The 17,846-nt window shown below is 44.5% G+C and overlaps 1 protein-coding gene across 2 annotated transcripts in view; it reads left to right on the top strand.

The window, feature by feature from the left end:
- The window catches only part of RPTOR (regulatory associated protein of MTOR complex 1), a 161,218-nt gene that overhangs the window by 106,314 nt on the left and 37,058 nt on the right, over positions 1-17,846 (top strand). For both annotated transcript variants that reach the window (XM_082326775.1, XM_082326776.1), the window contains exons 18-23: positions 1,757-1,874; positions 3,316-3,456; positions 3,909-4,067; positions 10,823-10,941; positions 16,500-16,603; positions 17,620-17,803. In XM_082326775.1, coding sequence (XP_082182901.1) covers positions 1,757-1,874; positions 3,316-3,456; positions 3,909-4,067; positions 10,823-10,941; positions 16,500-16,603; positions 17,620-17,803 — 825 coding nt within the window. The remainder of the gene's footprint in view (positions 1-1,756; positions 1,875-3,315; positions 3,457-3,908; positions 4,068-10,822; positions 10,942-16,499; positions 16,604-17,619; positions 17,804-17,846) is intronic.

The raw sequence follows: 17,846 nt of genomic DNA on the forward strand, positions 1-17,846 counted from the left end.
TGAGCCTTGCGCTGCACGCTCAGGGTGCTCACATGCAGTAATGTTCTGGTATGCTGTTTTATCCACTTGCCCTTTTTCAATGCACATATTGCAACATTTCATTTACTCTGCAATATAAGGAGCCTACTGACAGGAATAATACAAGTAAATTGGAGTATGTCATCATGTCCAGGTGTTGACAAGATTGTTGTTCAGATCAAAACGTTTCCGCTGTTTAACAGCGGACCTCTGATTTAGCTTATGTGTTCCACTAAGCAAATGTCTGAAACACGAGTAACAATCTCAGGATTTTGTGGAAATTTTTATATCCTGGTTTTTTTTAATTTAAAGAGAATGCGAAGACAGGGATAAGGAAGGAGAGCAATTACACTGAAGTCTTTTTCAGGTTCACAAAACACTGAGAATTCTTGCTGGGCTACTCTTCTACTGATGCTCTTCTGTTGATTACTGATTTGACTGCAAAATTTTACGTTACAAGATCTCAGGTTTTAAATGAAATAGTGATGCATTGCTAGAAACATGGGGAATGTGGCAGTCCTAGGGGAGGAGGAGGAGAAGGAGTAAGAGTGCTGTGGAGAGAACATGAGAGCTCTGTTCAATAAAAAGGTCTTGCTGCTTTTAGAAACCACAAGGATGGATGACAGGCAAAGTAATTCTTCAGGTTTTGGAGAATTACAATTTCTGATGCGCCATTGTACATCAATAGTACATTAAATAGTTTTTGACATTCTGGATTGTTCTTGATGGGTGTACTTAGGCGTCCTGATGCTTGTGTTTACTTAACTGGAACATCAATTCCCTGACAGTTGTCACCAGCATTGTGGGGATTAATTTTTGTTGTCTCGTTCCAGCATTTGATCAGTTTAATTCAAGAGAGAAATGCATGTCACTCTATATGCTCTTTGAGATTCATAAATCTCTCTTTTGGAGATTAGTCCCCTGAACAGAGAACAGCAACCAAAGCCAGCTCTCCACCTCTCCTGTGTGCTGTTTCCAAGTGCCTAGCAAGCGGTACCTAATTGAGGGTCTGAACTTCACCTTCTCTACCCTCCCCACCCCAGTAATTCAGGTTCTCAGGTTGCAGCTATGAGAATGAACAGACTGACGATCCCTTGCAGGTAGGCAGCACTGTTCTCCTGTTAGCTGCTGACCTTGCAGGTCAGTACGAGACCGTGCGGTTCAGCGTAGGATTCAAACACCAGGGCTCTTCGTGGAAAAGCTGAGCCGTGTCCCCAGGGGACTCTTGTCAGAATCGGTTTGCTTCAGCTCAGAGCAAATGTAGGACAGGCTGCAGGACGAGAGCTCCGCTCCATGCGTACGTGTGCAGCACGGGAGAGGGTCGGGCTATGCCACGGAGGTCTGAGGACACCGATCCTCAGCACAGCTGGTTGCTGCTCTGCAGGAAACACACGCTTCTGATGGGCGAGACTGCTGCACGCACGGGAGCAGAGGGAGCTGGGTGCTAGTTGCCAGTTCAGTACTTCCCGTGACACTGCCTCGGTTTGACAGTATTGGGCAGAATCAAAGAGTATTGGGAGCCTGTTCAGGTATAAAAGGCTTGTGAAGAATTAGATTTGAAACAGAGTGCTCTGGCTTTCTTCAGTTCATCTGTGTGAAGTGAAGGGAAAATTATTAGTCTGGATGGCCACCCAATAATATCAACAATTATGACCATGTTGTTCTGTGTTTCCCTTTGATCCGTTGTTTCTGACCTGCGTAACCATGAAATACCTGTTTCTTCTGCCTGTTTCCGTAGGAGCTGGTGGTGGCTTTAAGTCACCTGGTGGTTCAGTACGAGAGCAATTTCTGCACCGTCGCCTTGCAGTTCATGGAAGAAGAGAAGAATTACCCTCTCCCTTCTCCAGCTGCCACAGGTAGATGTTTTGTGTGGGCAGGAAACGTATAGCCTGAAAGCACTTGGGAACTTTTATTTAAGCAGTTTGCCAACGCAATGAAATTCTTGCTGGTGGTGATTTATCGAATAGCACCGTTGCTACAAAGTTGAGTGACGTGGTGGGTAGCTCTAAGGTCTGTTTAGCACTATAATATATTGCGCTGGAGAAACGCATCCTCTGCTGAGTCTCCATCTAAAACACAGCTATAGCTCACCAGCAAGTTGTAGAGACTGAACACCCTGTGAAACTCAAAGGGATTCCCCTCAGATCAAGATTGAAGTATATTTGTCAAGGCAGTACACAGGCTTACCAGACCTTTTTTTCCCCTCAAATTATACCTGAAACTTCAGTGTCACCTTGACCTAATGAGAAACCTCACCACAGAACAATGAACCAACCGTGCTCCCTGCTACTGTAAAGCACCAGACAAGAAGCAGCGAAGAACTTTATGCTCTGTGCCTATGGTCCCATCCTTTTTGTTGTCCCTATTGCTTTCTGTGAGGAATGAAAAGCCCTAGTGAAATTGTTGCTAACCTCACATTTTTTTTTAGATGTTAAGTACGTTGGAAATCTTGAAGGATAATGGGACTGTTGCAACAGAAGCTTGGAGACGAGCATGTGCTGTTTCTGCAATGAGTAGTTCAATCTCCCTATGGTCTGAATAACTAAATCATATTGGAAAATAAGCTTCTCCACATTTGTCCTTTTTGCTGCAGGAAATAAACATTAGATGCAGTTTATGTAGTGCTTTTCCTTATCCAAAAGAATCCTGAAGTATTTATAAGTAGGATGCACTGGAAGAATTGGCCCCACCACCATAATGCAGCCACCTCTGCAGTGAAATAAAATAACTATTCTGCAGCCACGGTACTGTGTGCGTATCCAGGAATGAAAACGAGAAAGTTTGGGAAATTATAAGTATCCAGGTCATGAGTGAAATATGAGTTCAAACTAGGCCTGAAATTTGGTCAGGAAACCAGAATTTTCATAACTCTTTATAATGAGAAAATTTACTGGATTTTTAATGAGCAGAAGCAGACAGAAGCCTGCAAATGCTGCCTACTAAATGGCGTCTGCTGTAGCAGTGTGTCCTAGCACAATGTCTGGGCAGTGGCCCAGCATCAACCTGGAGAGAAGAGACATCATGCCTCTCTGGGTAGTCTGCAGGCACTGGCAAGGCTCGGCTCACCTGGTTTTATCGGATGTAACAAAATCACAGCCTAAACAGCAGAGACACATGGTCCTTGCTGATTATGTGCACAGAGGATCCTTTGTCATACCTCGTTCTGTTTTAGCCTAAGGGGCAATGACTAAATTCTGTTCATATTGGTAGTATTTTAGTTGTATATTTCCTGGGAAATAACCAAGAGGCTATAATTGCTTTGATTACATCCATAGCTGCTAAATTTTGCATCCACAGAGGGCGGGAGTTTGACACCAGTGCGAGATGGTCCATGTACACCGAGGCTGCGGTCCGTCAGCTCTTATGGGAACATCCGAGCAGTTACCACAGCTAGGAACCTGAACAAGTCCTTGCAGAACCTCAGCCTGAACGAAGAATGTAAGAGACATTTCAAAATTTGTTCATTTTTTTCTTTGCCTCTTCCTTCCCCGCCTTCTCCTGCAAGCTAGGAAATGCCACGTGCAAAACAACATGAGCTGAAACTAACATTTTAGCCCAGATTATCCAGCTGCCAGCTCCAAGGGCTTAGATGAGAAGCCCCCTCATAATTAGTTTCAACTTTCTAGTCATTAGTATTGATTTTTCTGAGTGTTTGGGGACTAAAAAGCTGCCTTCTAACTTCCTAACATACATGGATTTTTAACTGAATCGTTTCTGACCTCTTGATGCTTACTCTGTATTTAAATATTCGGTGTTTAAAAGAGAACGTTGTGGATTTGCCTATGCCTTCATTGAGTGTTGTAGGATTTAGAAAAGGGCTGTGACGCCTGGGTAAAAATTGTTCTCTCGCCAGTTCTTGTTTCAGCATCTGCTCCCTTTTCTTTTGGCAGCTGGAAGCTCTGTTGCGTTTTCTCCTGGGAATCTCAGCACCAGCAGTAGCGCCAGCAGCACCTTGGGCAGCCCTGAGAATGAAGAGTATATCCTGTCGTTTGAGACTATTGACAAGATGAGACGAGTCAGCTCTTACTCTTCTCTGAATTCACTAATAGGTGAGTAAAGACGCTCCTACCCTTCCTTCGGAGTCGCCTTTCTGCCTTGCACTAGCTTTTGTGGAAAGTTTGGATCTTAGCTCCTGCTAGATCTTAATCCAACAAAATTTCTCATAACACTAGAAATGCCACTCTTGTGTTTGGTTAGGCTATAGGCAGAGCAGAGTCCCTCCTGCTCTGATGGAGGGATTGGAAATGAGAACTGTTGGCTCCAGCTGTACTCTTCACTGCGATGGACAGCAGTCCTGTTAGGAATTTGAGCACAAAAATGTAGCGTATACAGGAATTTTGCGTCCACTGCAGTTTCATTGGCTAGAGAATGAAAGCAAGGACTCCTCATCCCATGGACGCAGCAGCTGGGCACGCTGGCACTAACTGCTTCCCCTGGCTATTTTTCATGTGGCTTGTATTTGTATACGGCACGGCCACTGTATTGTGTTACTCATCCAAGGAAGCCTTACCAAGCTAATCTCCTAGGCAGATTTATATGCGCATTGTTAAAATGGGACATAAAAAAGAAGAAATCCCAGGCTGTGTCTTAAAAGCAAAAAGACTGAGTATTTCATAGAAATCTGCTTTTGTGCAAAAAGTTCCATGGCTGATCCCGCTGCCTCCAATCCCCTCTCCGTTTTTTCCTCCTGGATAAGCAGCTGTAACATCAGTAACAGCACTGAACTTTTTAGTACTGCCCAACAGTCCCTTTCTCTCCTGGCGTCTGACTCCCTGGGTAATGTACGGAACTCTGCAGAGCGAAGTGCTGTAGCACAGAAGGAAAGGAAATTTTACTTGTATTTATGCAGCGTATGGCTGATTTGCATGTAATGGATTATTTGCATTTCTTTTATAGAGCAAACCCGGAATGTTTATATTAAGCTAGTTCAACTCCGTTGTTTTTCAAGTAACTTTCCCAGTCATGTCTGATTGCTACAATAGCACTGCTTTAAACTAGTTGTAGTTTTTCAAACAATCTAAGCCATTTTGGGATGATCACACAGACAACATGCAGAAGGACCTGGCTTTTGGAACGACCTCCTTCCAGGGAGCAGAGGAGGCAGTATGAAACAGAGAAATGCTGGGGGAAGTCTGTGTATTTTCTTTGACATCAGTAAATGTGCCCATATCTTTCTAGCCTTCAAAAATCAGTGAAAAAAAGAGTGGTATAACTCAGAGAGGAGTCCCACCTGGGTGACAGACTTGTTTTGACTGAAGAAACTTTTTGCTCGACTCTGAATTTTCTGGAAGAAATAATGGTGGTTTGGCTCTCCTGAGTTGAAACATTCTGGGATTTTAATTCTTGAGCCCCTGTGGCAGTTTAAAACCATGTGTTCATTAGAAACTTGATAAATTCATTTGCTTTTGATTGTAGGTAATGAAATTGGATCTTCTAAAGCATGACAGGAATGTTAGGAAATTTCTCTCCATTTTAAGCTACAACTTGAGTTTTCCTCATTTCCACTGGTGCAAACTGGTGTCTGCTTGATGGCTTGTCTCACAAGAGCTTTACAGCACAGTTGGAAAAGAATCTAGAGATGAGCTGGAGATGAGTGAGGGAGACCTAGGAAAACAAAAAGAGCAGTTCTCCAAAGCCTCCTTCATTCAATCAGAAGAGCTCATATCCAGCTGGAAATGACAGAGCTTATAGAAGTGTTTAAAATTCATAACTCACACAGAATCCCATTACCTTCAGCATTCGCCTGCCGAAAGCCAGGCTTTTTTCATTTCTGCTGAAGAATCACCATCTTCCAGCCTGCTCTCTCCTGCTCCCCAAGGAAAGAGTTTTCAAAATGCCGTCAGCTCCAGCCACCCTCAGTAGTGCTGCGGCTGCTGCACAGCCAGCCTGGGCTCAGATTAACGCCTTTCTTTAAAGTATTAGCGTGCAATAAAATACTGCAATACTGCTGGCAAGAGTGGGGTAACTCAGAGAGGAGTCCACCTGGGTGATAGACTTGTCTCGACTGAAGAAAGGTTTTGCTCTACTCTCCGTCTTTTGGAAGAAGTAATGGTGATTTGGCTCTGCAGTAATGACTCTGCCAAGTGTTTGAGACAGGCAGAGCAGTAAAAAGGATGCTTTGGGCACATGGGTAGAATCAAACCAAAGCAGAAATCTAGTCTGTAATAATAAAAGTAGAAATTTTCAAGCACAATTTAATTCTGTGTTCTGTACTCTGCATTCCCTAGGTTGATTCACTGACGTTCAGGGCTTTCTTCCCCTCTTGGATTATAGGAACATGGTGCTAGAGGGATTATTCTGGATCAGTCTATCCACTTTACTGACATTGCGGCATCATACGATGTACTTCTTCCCGTAAACCTGAGGAAAAACTCTCCATTCCTTCTTGTGCCATTTTACCAACAGCTAACTTCAGGTCGAATGCCCCCCTCCAAATGCGACATGTACTTCTAGTCTAGGTGTGCTCTTTTCTGGCAGACTGTTCCTTGGCCAGACAGTCCTGTTACCAGAAGAGACATTTATTTCTGGCCCGTGTTTTCAGGCTGGCAAGAGGCAGCTTGTGGTTAGTCAACAGAGACATCGGTTTGGATGAGAAGCTAAGCCTTGCTACTTTTTCCATACAACTAGTCATTAATCTTGGTGTCCTGGAAATTTTTAGTTTAGTTTAGTTTTAAGATAGGAAAAGGGAAGGAATTAAGATGGGGGTTTTGCATACCTTGAGGCTGATTATTCATATCCAAACTGCATGATTAAAGTCTTTGTCCTGCAGAGAGCATCGCTGGAAAGATTATATTAAGGAATGATCAAAGAAGGAGGGAAATAAATCTTGGAGCGATGAAATGCTGGGGAATAGTTCTCTTTTCCCGCAGGAGAGGCTGGGGGCAGAAAACTATTTGCCGTGTCACAGGATCCATTCTGAAGAGCTACCTCGAAGTGACGCATACAGCGGGAGGTTACTGCAGTGAGGATGAGGAAAGCGAGAGGTGTAGGTGGACAGTGAGCCGCAGCGAGCAAGAGAGTGAGCGTTGGGACAGGTAGAGCCTCCTTCTCTATCACTGGGCAATATATTTAAATGCACAGTCATCATGAGAAGTAAGTGGTCAACCAGCAGTATTTATAAATAATAACTTGCATAGTAGCAAAATACAGGGATCTGAGCGGGTTTTGGAAATGGAAGCTTGATGTAGAGGTTTCCTGTCAGTTCATACTATTTACCTGACGTTATGGAAGCAGGATGGAGGAGCCTAATGCAGTGGCCAGGGACAATACTGCAAGCTCAGTAAGCTAGAAACCAGTTTGTGTGGTATTGCTGAGGCAATGGGGAAATCGGGATGGGGAGAGAATTGTCAGTGTGTGATAGCTGGGAACAGAGCACCATGGTTGGTGTGTTTTGGTTTTATTTTCCCCTCCAATGTGCCGTTATTTGCCCTGGCCTCATTTGTGTGCTTCATGGAAAAGATAAGGAGATGTGGCATGGGCTGGTCGTGGTGGGCGGCTTTCACGTTGGCTCTGGCAGCCCTGGTCCAGGGGACGTACCTGCTCTGAAGGAACATACTTTTTCCTAATGAGCCGCTTCTGGTTTCTGTTGAAAGATTAAAAAGCTCGTGCTTTGCCATTTGAATCGTCGTCAGGGGTTGGAGTGTGCAGGAACCCCTTTACATGGCCCCATGCAAAGAGCCCAGTTTGCAGACCGTCAAGTCCGTGCGAGAAATGCTGGTTTGCTGTTCCTCTAAGGAACAGGCTGCTGTCCCCACTTGTCGAAGGAGAGTTCAGAGAGCGATCAGGATTTCAGATGGTCTCTTCATCCGAGTGGCTCTCGCAGGACCAGGTCGCTCACAGGAAGAGGAGAGACTTGTGGGATACACGTTTACAAAGCAAGTGGGATTCACGTTGATGGGAAGCAGATACCCGAGTCCTCAGGTACTGTTCAGTCGGAAATATTTCAGCCTATGTTTCACTGCGTACCAGTCCGAAACTTGCCTTTCGCTGCAGGCGGGATGTGCAGGCGCAGGAGCTGTCTCCGGGCCAAGGCGTGCAGCAGCGTCGGTTCAGCTATTGGTCAGTTTTTGCTGCTGTGTTGGGTGGGGAGTGGACTGCACCTTCTTCTGGAGATCAAGGCTTAAAATCACTGCAGTGATTTTTACCGGGGATTAGAAGGAAACCCTGGCAAAGCCTGGCAAAACAAAAAGAATAAATAAAAGCATTTGCATTCATTTTTGCATCCAGTGTGGTTCTACCCTTCGTGTACTCAGTGACCCGGCTGCAGGACCTCAGCCAGGTCCCTTCCTCAGGGCCGTGGCATGGTGCTCGCTGTTAAATTGAGCTGAGAGTTATGCATATGCAAAGAAAATAAAAGTCTTCAGTAAAGGCAGGCAATTTATTTTTGACATTCTTAGCAGAAAGGAATCATTTTGTAAACATAAATCTATACTGCAAGGTCCATTTAACTGGCTTTGAATCAGTCTGACTAATTACAGAGCTGTCTGCTTAGATTAACACCACGTCCCCCTTGCTCGGCTCTTTGTTTGCATCTCATGGATATTTTTTGCATTTTAGTCCATTACATGAAATCAAGCTGCTGTTCCTCCTGCCACCTCTGCTGCCTTCCATTATCCCACTGACTCCAATGCTCAGGTTTTTACAAGGAGCTGTGTCAGATGTGTCACTCGACTGAATCAGTGCAGTGAACAACACTAACATGGGCGGGGGGAGGATGGCAGAAAAAAGGACCGGTCCTTCGAGCACCAGCTCGGAGCCTGAGAAGCTTTTGTAGAAATTCCCTCTGTTCTTTTCAAAGGCTGCCGAGTGAATGAGGAATTGCACTGGCGCAGTTCTGTTTTAAATTTGGGGTTTTTTTCATGATGCTTAGATGTATAAAAAATGTCATTGGGTTTTTTCTTCGTGACTGCGTCATGAGTGAGGTGGTTATCAGAGACACTGGAAAAACTGATGGATACCCTCTCGCTCTCCCTTTCTCTCCCTTTCCTTTTATTGTCTTTCAAGGGCTTTAAAAGAAATCAAGCTGCTCAGATTTCCCGTTGGTCCTTCTATAACTTCTAGCAGAGGGCCAAATGTAGGAGGTAGAGCTCGGAGCAGCCCTCAGAGGACATTACCTGGCTAGCTGCTTCAGTAGTTGGGGCTTTTTTTTCTCCCACAGCTTGTAGCACTTTGTCTCTTTCCTTCTCTTGCTCTTTCTCCTTTCCCCTCCTCTTTTTCTTTCCCTGGTAATAGAAGCTCCCAGGATGAACATGGCAATTGCAAAAATAAAACCTAAATGGTCAGAAGCCTGGAGAAGACAGACAAGCATTGTATCACCATCCTTTATGGCTGGGAGGCCTAACCCTCCTCTGAGCGGAGACTTACTTCATGGTGTATTGACGTTTTCTTTATTTTGAAGACAGACACAAGAGCTTCTGAAAAAGACAATGTCTTTTGCCTGTTATGACCAAAGCCAGAACCTGAACTTGGATCTGCACCGTTCTAAGTCAGTTCTGCTCAACTCGTGCGTGCCGTGCGCACGCGTTCCTTGGTTTCATACGCTTTGGGATTCATCCTCAGCTGGCGTAAACCAAATATGACAGATCAGCGCCCTTTGACTCTACTGTATCTTGACAGTTATTGCTTTCTTGGATGCTGGGGAATTTTTCTGGCAGAAGAAAGATTCCCTTGGCTGATGCAGACAAGCATATGAAGTGCCGCGTGCGTACTCCTGAAGCTTATTACCATGCACTACTTGCCTTCTTCAGCCAAAGTTCAGAACTGGACTGTCCAAGTCTATTTTCTGTTGGTTTGAGTATCAGGTTTAGCAGCTATGCAAGGTGAGAAGCTGCTTGTTGACCAAGGAACCCTTTCTTCCTAACTTAACGCTTTATATTTAGATGTCTCCAGAAACACGAAAGGAAATGCAGTAACAGCTTGATCTGTCATTTACCATTGATTGTGACTCATCTGAAATCCTTATTTTAGTTCCTTTTTTTGTTAGTGCAGCCACTTTGATATTGTCCAAATGGCTCAACTCCCAAACGACGGTGTTACAACTATTAGACGTTGTGAGGGTTAGACGAAAGAATAACAAATTAAAGACTCGCCTAAAAGCAGCAAAATAAAATGTTCACAGAATTTTGTCAGTTGTTGCAAATGCTTATTAATTTGATTTGTACTTTGAATCTGTCAGTCCTTTCTGCTGAAATACCAAACGGCAGATATTCTCATTAAATAACAAATTGGCAATTGAGGAATTGATACAAATGTCAATAGGAAGGACTGAGTTAGACTTACTGCTTTGCAAAGGTACAGGTCCTAAAGCTTCATTTTTAACACTTAGATGTTTAGTAAACTTGTAGAATATATAAAACTCTGAACATTCAAGCTGAGTATTAATGCTTAAAACAGCAGTAAAAATAACCATAAAATATAAGCCAGTAACCGTGGTTTTACACCGTTTAGTATTTTAGCTCAGGAACTCCAAAGACATCTGATCTTCTGTTGGGCCTTTTCAGATTATTTACTTCAGGAGCCTAGAAAACTAGCCGTTTGACTGAAGCTTATTTAGGCAGTCTTTAATTTATTTTCCTTTCTCCCACTTTCATTTTATAAGCCCTTTTAGAGTTCACAAAGAAAGACAAAATGGAGACAAAAATGCCCATGGAGGGTGTTTTTGAGCTCTTCTCTTGATGTTTTCTTAGATGTCATTGTGATATTTGGAGTTCTAATGAATTTTCTCACATAATATCAAAGAGTTTGAGTTGATGGATTGTCATGTGCTGTGGGGCTTTGTTTTTTGTTTTGTTTTTTATCATTTTAGGTGTGAGTTTCAACAGTGTTTATACCCAAATTTGGAGAGTACTCCTTCACCTAGCTGCCGACCCCTATCCTGATGTCTCTGACTTGGCTATGAAAGTTCTCAACAGTATTGCCTACAAGGTATGCCCTTCTGTGCTCATGTGTGTCTGTGAGGCTTTTCTGTGTTAATTTTTTTCATGCTTAGGCAAAGCATAGGTAGACTGAACTGAATAGATCCATTGGAGAGCTCTGGTAAGTGGTCCTAGTTCAGTCTGGATCTATTGCAGAAGGAAGGAGCTTTTAATGTTTCAAAACGATAAACCCTCATATGAACTCTTGATCAGGTAAAATAAATAAATGGGGGAGGGCCTGGGATTTTTTTAGGGTATAAACTAGGTACAGACCTTAGACAGCAGGTCTTGTTTAGAAGTCTGTATATCTAGATCAGTCCCTGGGAGAAACCTTAAATGTACTTCATTAAATTATCCGTTTGCAAACTGATTTAGATTATGCAAGTGGGACTGGCCTGCAGACTGAAGCCACAACGGCTCTCCAATCCAGGTGAACTAGTACATGTGAGTCAGCATGCAGACACCCCTGCCACTACTCACCTCTTCAACCCAGGCCTAATCCGCCAAAACCACCATCCTCATCCCATTTCATCCTCCAAGGGTGACAAGATGTCCCTGGAGGCTGCCATCACTGCTGATTCAGAATTGCCAGCTTAGGGAGCTGTGGAAGCACCTGAAACCAAGCACCAGGCCACCCCAGAACATCTTCTCACCAACTGCCTTCCCCCTTCTGCCCCAGTCGGTGGTGTCAGAAAGCTGTCCTTCCCCCGTGCTTTCTAGTTGCTCTAGCATCAAGACCATGAGCCATTGCGATGCAAGATGACGTCTCTTACTGATGATTTCCAGTGAATAATCCTAAATCTTCAGACTTAGGCTTCTAAGCTAAAGTTGCAGTAAGAGATGCCAGCATTGTGCACTACCATTTTAATGCCTTAGAGATTTCTTGCTTTTAAATCTGATTTTCTATTGAGAAAATAGTTACTTATTTGAACTCTCTTATTTGTTTTAAGTATACCTGCCAGTGAGTGGTTAAGTCTGGGGTTTGGGATAGAGAATTATTTTGACAGTGGGGGCAACGAGGTCAGTCCTTCCCTGATGATTCAGATGTACAACAAATTACTGTCAGGCTGGAGATGCCAAACTAAGGTGAATAAGAAAAGGAAAAGGTGAAAGATTTCCCTCTTTCTAGATGCATGAAACTATTTCAGTTTTGTATTTTGGCAGGCTCTTTTCAAAATGAAATGTTGCTCCTACTAGGGGATTAAAAGGGGTATAAAGAGGAACCAGAACTGCTTTTCCTGTCTTAAATATTTTTGCAGAACTTACTCCCTTGCTAGCGGAAAGAGATGTATAAATATTAATAAAGATGCTGCTGTGTCCTGCAGATGTCTTCCCTAGCACTGCGACGGGTCTGCTTAGCCAGCGGGAATTTTGATCGTTATATTGTGATATGCGTAGTGAATGTTACGGTTTGGTAAATTCTGTGTTGATTGTGACAAGTGTGGACCTAGGCGCCTTGGTGCTGAATGGAGTCCAAAAGCTCAAGTGGATGGGTATCATGCATCTCATGCTCTGCTGCTCAGACAGCTGCTCTGTCCCTGGCTTTCTAAGGCAATGGCTTTTCAAATGGTTTTGCAAAATAATAAAAGAAACATTCCCATTTACAAAGATTTTTATCTGGGGATGCTTCAGTGAGCAAAACTTATTTGTTCTTCTTTGCCTTAGCCGTAAGATCCATAAGGAAAGTATTTAAAAATGCAGTTTGTCCAGCAGTTTGGGCAGCTGTGTATATAGTGGGTTAACTGCTGCGCACTTTTTGATACTGTGGGCTTTGCTTTTGCCAGCACCACCTGGCTTAGGTGGCTTCTAAAAAGGCTTTTTTTTTTAATTAAAGAAAAAATAAATCCTATTAACAGCCCACCAAGATGGAAGTCAAGGCTTCAGGTCCTGGGTTGTGATCTGGCCTTTATTCATTTCATTATGGACAAAGCTCCCACTGTGAGCAGCGCTGCCAGGATTTACAGCCTGGCCTCCGTGTCTCTGCTGGTGTGAGCTCAGACAGATTATAGGAGTTGTCTGATGTGTAATGCAAATCCGTAACAATTAAATTTTTGCTAATTGTATCCTGAGATCTTTCTTTGGTGCTAATGAAGCTTTGTTGGATGTAAAAGGGAGCAGCCTGGATCCTCCCGAGTATGTGCAAACAACGCATTTTCCATTTTGTTGTTTGAATACTACCATGGAATAAAACCAAAAGTTTATTTTCATGCTTAAACAAAAATACTGCTTCAGGTGAAGTAAAGCGCTTGAATATTCTAGGGCTTTAATCCTTTCATTCTAATTCATACAAAATGCAAGGATCAAGAGGCTTCATTTTGGAACCTGGACAGCGGAAGGGTCCTTACATTGACACAACCGAACAAAGCTCTGCGATCTGTGCGGCGTTGCCTGTCACTGCCGGGCTTTTTAGCTGAAAGACCTGAACAAATTAGCCATGGGCTTACACTTCTGGAGGGTGTTGGTGAACTGCATCTTCATTTTTGGTGAACTAAATATTTAGCCTCAAAATGTTGCCAAGCTCTGTGCTTTAAGTCTTTATGATTTTTAAACATATTTTGTAGCAGGCAGGTGTTAGTCATGTAACTCAGTTGCTCTGACGGGTGCTCAGACAACACATTGAGAGCAGCGTGCTTGGAGAGCTTGGAAGAAGTAAATACTGCTATGCTTTTTTAATCCCCTGCAGTAAAACATGGGACCAGTACTGAGAGTGTTGTGACTGCAAAAGTCCAGTTTAAGAGTCTGTGTGTTTTTAAAATAGTTATTTGCAAGGCACTGTGTGAATTTAAAGCAGAATTTTTGTTTTCAAATGAGACCGGTCCTATTCAGGTTTTTTAACAGAGCCATGAATATAGATCTTTATGTACAGGAGAACTCCAGTTGTCTTTAAATAGGGTGATGTCTTTCTGAGCAGCCGGTGAGTAGGTTGCACAGACACGCATGCTTCCTGGATGTGAAATATGCCGTTTTATTTCATGGGCTGATTAGACATTGCTAGTTCTCACACAGATTGCGGCAGTGTTGTGATTTGTATTTATGATGCAGATTGGAATGGTACAACTCTCCTTCCCAGCCCAATCTTTTAAAAAAAAAAATCGAAAACGCGCTTTTTGCCTCTACCAAGACAAACAAAAAGGACCCAGTAAGCAATGGTGGCCTTTTAAGACTTTTTGTAAATCACAATTAATTAAGGAAAGTTTGCTTCCTCCCAGGTTGCTTCATCCAGCTGTTTTTAATGGAAGGCTCGGGGCTGAATTATCCCAGGAGTTATTCCTCCACGACATCACTCCTTGGTTCAGGCTTTTCTGTGCATGAGCAAGTAATTCTGACGGTGTGCTCTGTTTTTTTTTTTTAACACGGAGTCGATTTGCAAAATTACGAATTGTCATCTCCCCTCCTGAAAAGAGATGATTTGCCTGGCAGAAGAACAAATCCCCAGGAAATGGGGAGCTGCTGCCTCCAGCAAAATGCACTGACATATCGCTGAACTGCGGCCCTCGCACTGGTCGCTGCCTTCAGAAAAGAAATTGCTTTTTCCTTTTTCCCAGGAAAAGGAAGGCTGTCTGCCACGCTCATCTCCCTGTGTACCCCTTCAGCAAATTATCGTTAGCTGACCTTGTCCCTCTGCTGTGAAACAGGGTGACCTGATCCATTTCAGGTGACAGAGACCTGACTGCGAGAATCTTAAAACTGAGCCTTCTGTGACTCATTAAAATTAGTTATGAATAATAATATGTCACTAGTTGCTAAATTGTTTCTGCTTTCTTTCCATTCTCATGGTGTGATCGTCTGTCCCAGCCCCGTGTAGTAACGGCTGCTCACCGGAGACCCCACTGCATTCCTGAGTGATGGAGAGATGGGTGACCTTTAGGACCCCTCCCACCCCCATATGAAAAGGAGGAAAATAACACATAAAATGAGCCTGTCTTGTACGAGGAGGCTGGCTCGGGGGCAGCCGGGCTCACCGGAGGTCATGGCGCTTGCCTTCCCAGCCGTAGCAATCCGGTGCTCGCCGCGGCGTGGGTGTGCTGTGTGGTGACGGTGACTCCTACCCTTTGGAGCCAAACAAATGGTGGTCAGGAGGGCTTGAACCCTTTGAAGCGAGGGAGGTGAAAACCTCGCTGGGTTGCTTGAGGAAGGGAGAAGTGGACATCATCTTAAAAGGCCTTTTGGCTCCTGCAAGCAGAGGGCAGGGTGTCTCCCAAGCACGAGCACCTCAGATTTCTCTCTGCAGCAGACACGTGCGGACTTTGAGTGCAAAGACAGATAGAATTGTTCACGAGGGTTGTTGGTTCTGCCTTGTAAAGACGTTAACTTATAAAAGGCTCGTTAGCTGTCTGGGCTCCGGAAGACCATGCATACAGCTCTTGCTTTTTGTCTGCCCTGTGTTTCAGTAGCTGCTGGTCTTACCTGGCTTAGCTTGGTTTCTGGTCTCCGCTAGATACAAGCCCTAGTGTTGTCACCTGAGAACCCTGCTCGGCTCCTGTGCTGCGAGATGTGGATTTTCTTAATGTTTGGAGAGATGATAAAAGTCAGCTTGCCTGTGGGATAGCCGTATTTGTTCCTCCCGGTTTTCTATGCCAGTCTGGGGCTTCCTTTAAAAGTTATTTCAATATGTGAGAAATTTCAAACATTTCACAGAAGGCGGACTAATGTGGAAGAGGAAGAAAGGAGTCCGTAAGCAATGGAGGCCTTCTCCCTTTCTAAAGGGGAGGCTTGCTTGCACGGCGTGAGCGGCTTGCTCAGCCTGGAGGAGCGCGGGATGCTGATGTAGCTCTCTGTGCACTTCTCACTGCCTTTCCCCTGGCTTGTGTTTGAGGCCTTCCCCAGGAGAAAGGACAATAACTTCTCAGGCTCTTTCAGAAACAGGTCTCTTCTAGCTGGTGGCTGGGTGCCAGGGTACCATTTTGCAGGACTGGCTGTGTTTTGTAGAGCTCGGAGCAACCCAACCATGTAAATCCCCTGCCTTCCCCATAAGAGCAGACGTGGTGCTGCTGGAAAGGGCATCCTCTAACAAACTTTGGAAAAGCTCAGCTCTCATTAGGGGAGATGGAGCAGCAACAGGAGCCCGTTTCAGGCAGCTGCCGGATTGACGAGGAGAGTTCTGACTCGAACGTGAATCGGGGTCAGAATGCGTGCTTGAATTAGGGTCGTGGTAAGAATTGCAGTCCTCTGTTGCGGGGTGGGAGGGAAAGCCCGGGTGCTGAAGGGGAACCCCCCCGGCTGTCTGCCTGCCCGGTGGCAGCTTGTTTCGAAGTGCTGGTACAGGTCGTAGGCTGCAGCTGATTTAAGGAAAAGGCTTACGTGTTACTCAAAGCCATTTCCCTGTAAGTAACAGAAGGATACTTTCTGGTAAGTGTTTTCTGACTAAAAAAGTAGTAAAATCATCTTATGTGTTGTGAACTGCACAGGGGCTTTTTTTCCATATACATTTTTAAACACCCACACGCACACTGATAGAGAGCTTACCTTCATTTAACCCCAGGTGTGCAATTGTATTAGATAATAAACAACTGCGGATGGTGTTTTGCAGTCTTGGCTGTTCAGGACTCTGCTGTATTTTTTCTCTAGGCAACAGTAAATGCTCGCCCCCAGCGCATCCTCGACACCTCCTCGCTGACGCAGTCTGCCCCTGCCAGCCCCACCAACAAGGGCATGCACATCCACCAAGTGGGGTAAGCTCCAGCGTCGCTTTCGAGCACTTTCACCATCGCGGGTTTAGGTGCTCCCTGCCAGTCCCCGCTCAAGCAGCCGTCCCAGTTAACTGCACCAGAGAGAGTGAACCTGCCAAGGTCTCGGTAGCTCTTGTTTTAGCAGTGGCAAGGTGTTCAGAAACAAGAGCTCTGGGAAAAGGCAGGGAGTTTCTTCCTGTCTTTCTTTTTAGGACAAAGAGTAACAAGTTGCACTCATTATCTAAAGATGAATCGAAAGGAAGAGCTAACCCTTGCTGATTTTACTGATGCGCTCTGGTCTGACCGCTGGGGTATCCAAATTTCCCATTGAAGTCTAATCTGTATTTTCTGCACTTTCAGCTGATAAAAGTCAGGGTTATCTGATGGTCAACAAGCAATACCTAAGCTGCAGTGAAACTGAGATAATGGTATGGGCAACGATAAGATTTGAAAATTTGATTGTTTCCCCAAACCTGTTCTCCAAGAGAAAACACCAGGCTTTAGATCTAGCAGCCCCATAACCAACGTGCACCAGTAAGATTCACAGTTGAAACGAAGGGCCCAGAACTGCACAGTGATGGTTTTTTAATGTTTTCTGATAGTATAATGTAACTGTGCAATAAGATAAATCTCAGTTTACATGTAAATTAAAATGCTTTTCTGTGGGCTGACAGGACTTCCAGTCTCCCCATTGACATGCAATGGCTAGTTGGTGTGCCTTAGGTCAGACTTCGTGGCCTGTGGGCATGTGGCTGTGGGGCCTGCAGGTTCCCCAAATGTTAATGTCCTTATCCTCAGTCTGGAGTCGGTGCCGTCAAGGTTCACTCTTGTTTTGGGGTTTGTATGTCTTTTGGAGGGGATGGGGCGGTTGTGTTCTTTTGTTTTGTTTTTGTAGAGGAAGCACAGCAGTGAAGTATAAATCTTATAAGAAAGAAACAAAGTAAAAGTAACGTAATGCATGGGCAAGAAGTCTCATGTCCAGTGATACCTAAGTCCTTTCCCTCTTTTTTGATCTTTAGAGGGTCACCTCCAACCACGAGTACAAGCAGCTCCAGCCTGACAAATGATGTGACAAAACAGCCAGTCAGTCGGGACATCGCATCTGTAAGACCTGTCAACGTCGGCAACATGGGGGTTCAGTATACTCCCCACTCCCACCAGTTCCCCAGGACAAGAAAAATGTTTGACAAAGGGCCAGAGCAGGTAAAGAGACTTGCCTTTCAGATCTGACTACTGCCCCGCTCCG

Source organism: Platalea leucorodia (assembly GCF_965183815.1).
Source record: "Platalea leucorodia genome assembly, chromosome: 14".
In the NCBI taxonomy this organism is placed as follows: domain Eukaryota; kingdom Metazoa; phylum Chordata; class Aves; order Pelecaniformes; family Threskiornithidae; genus Platalea; species Platalea leucorodia.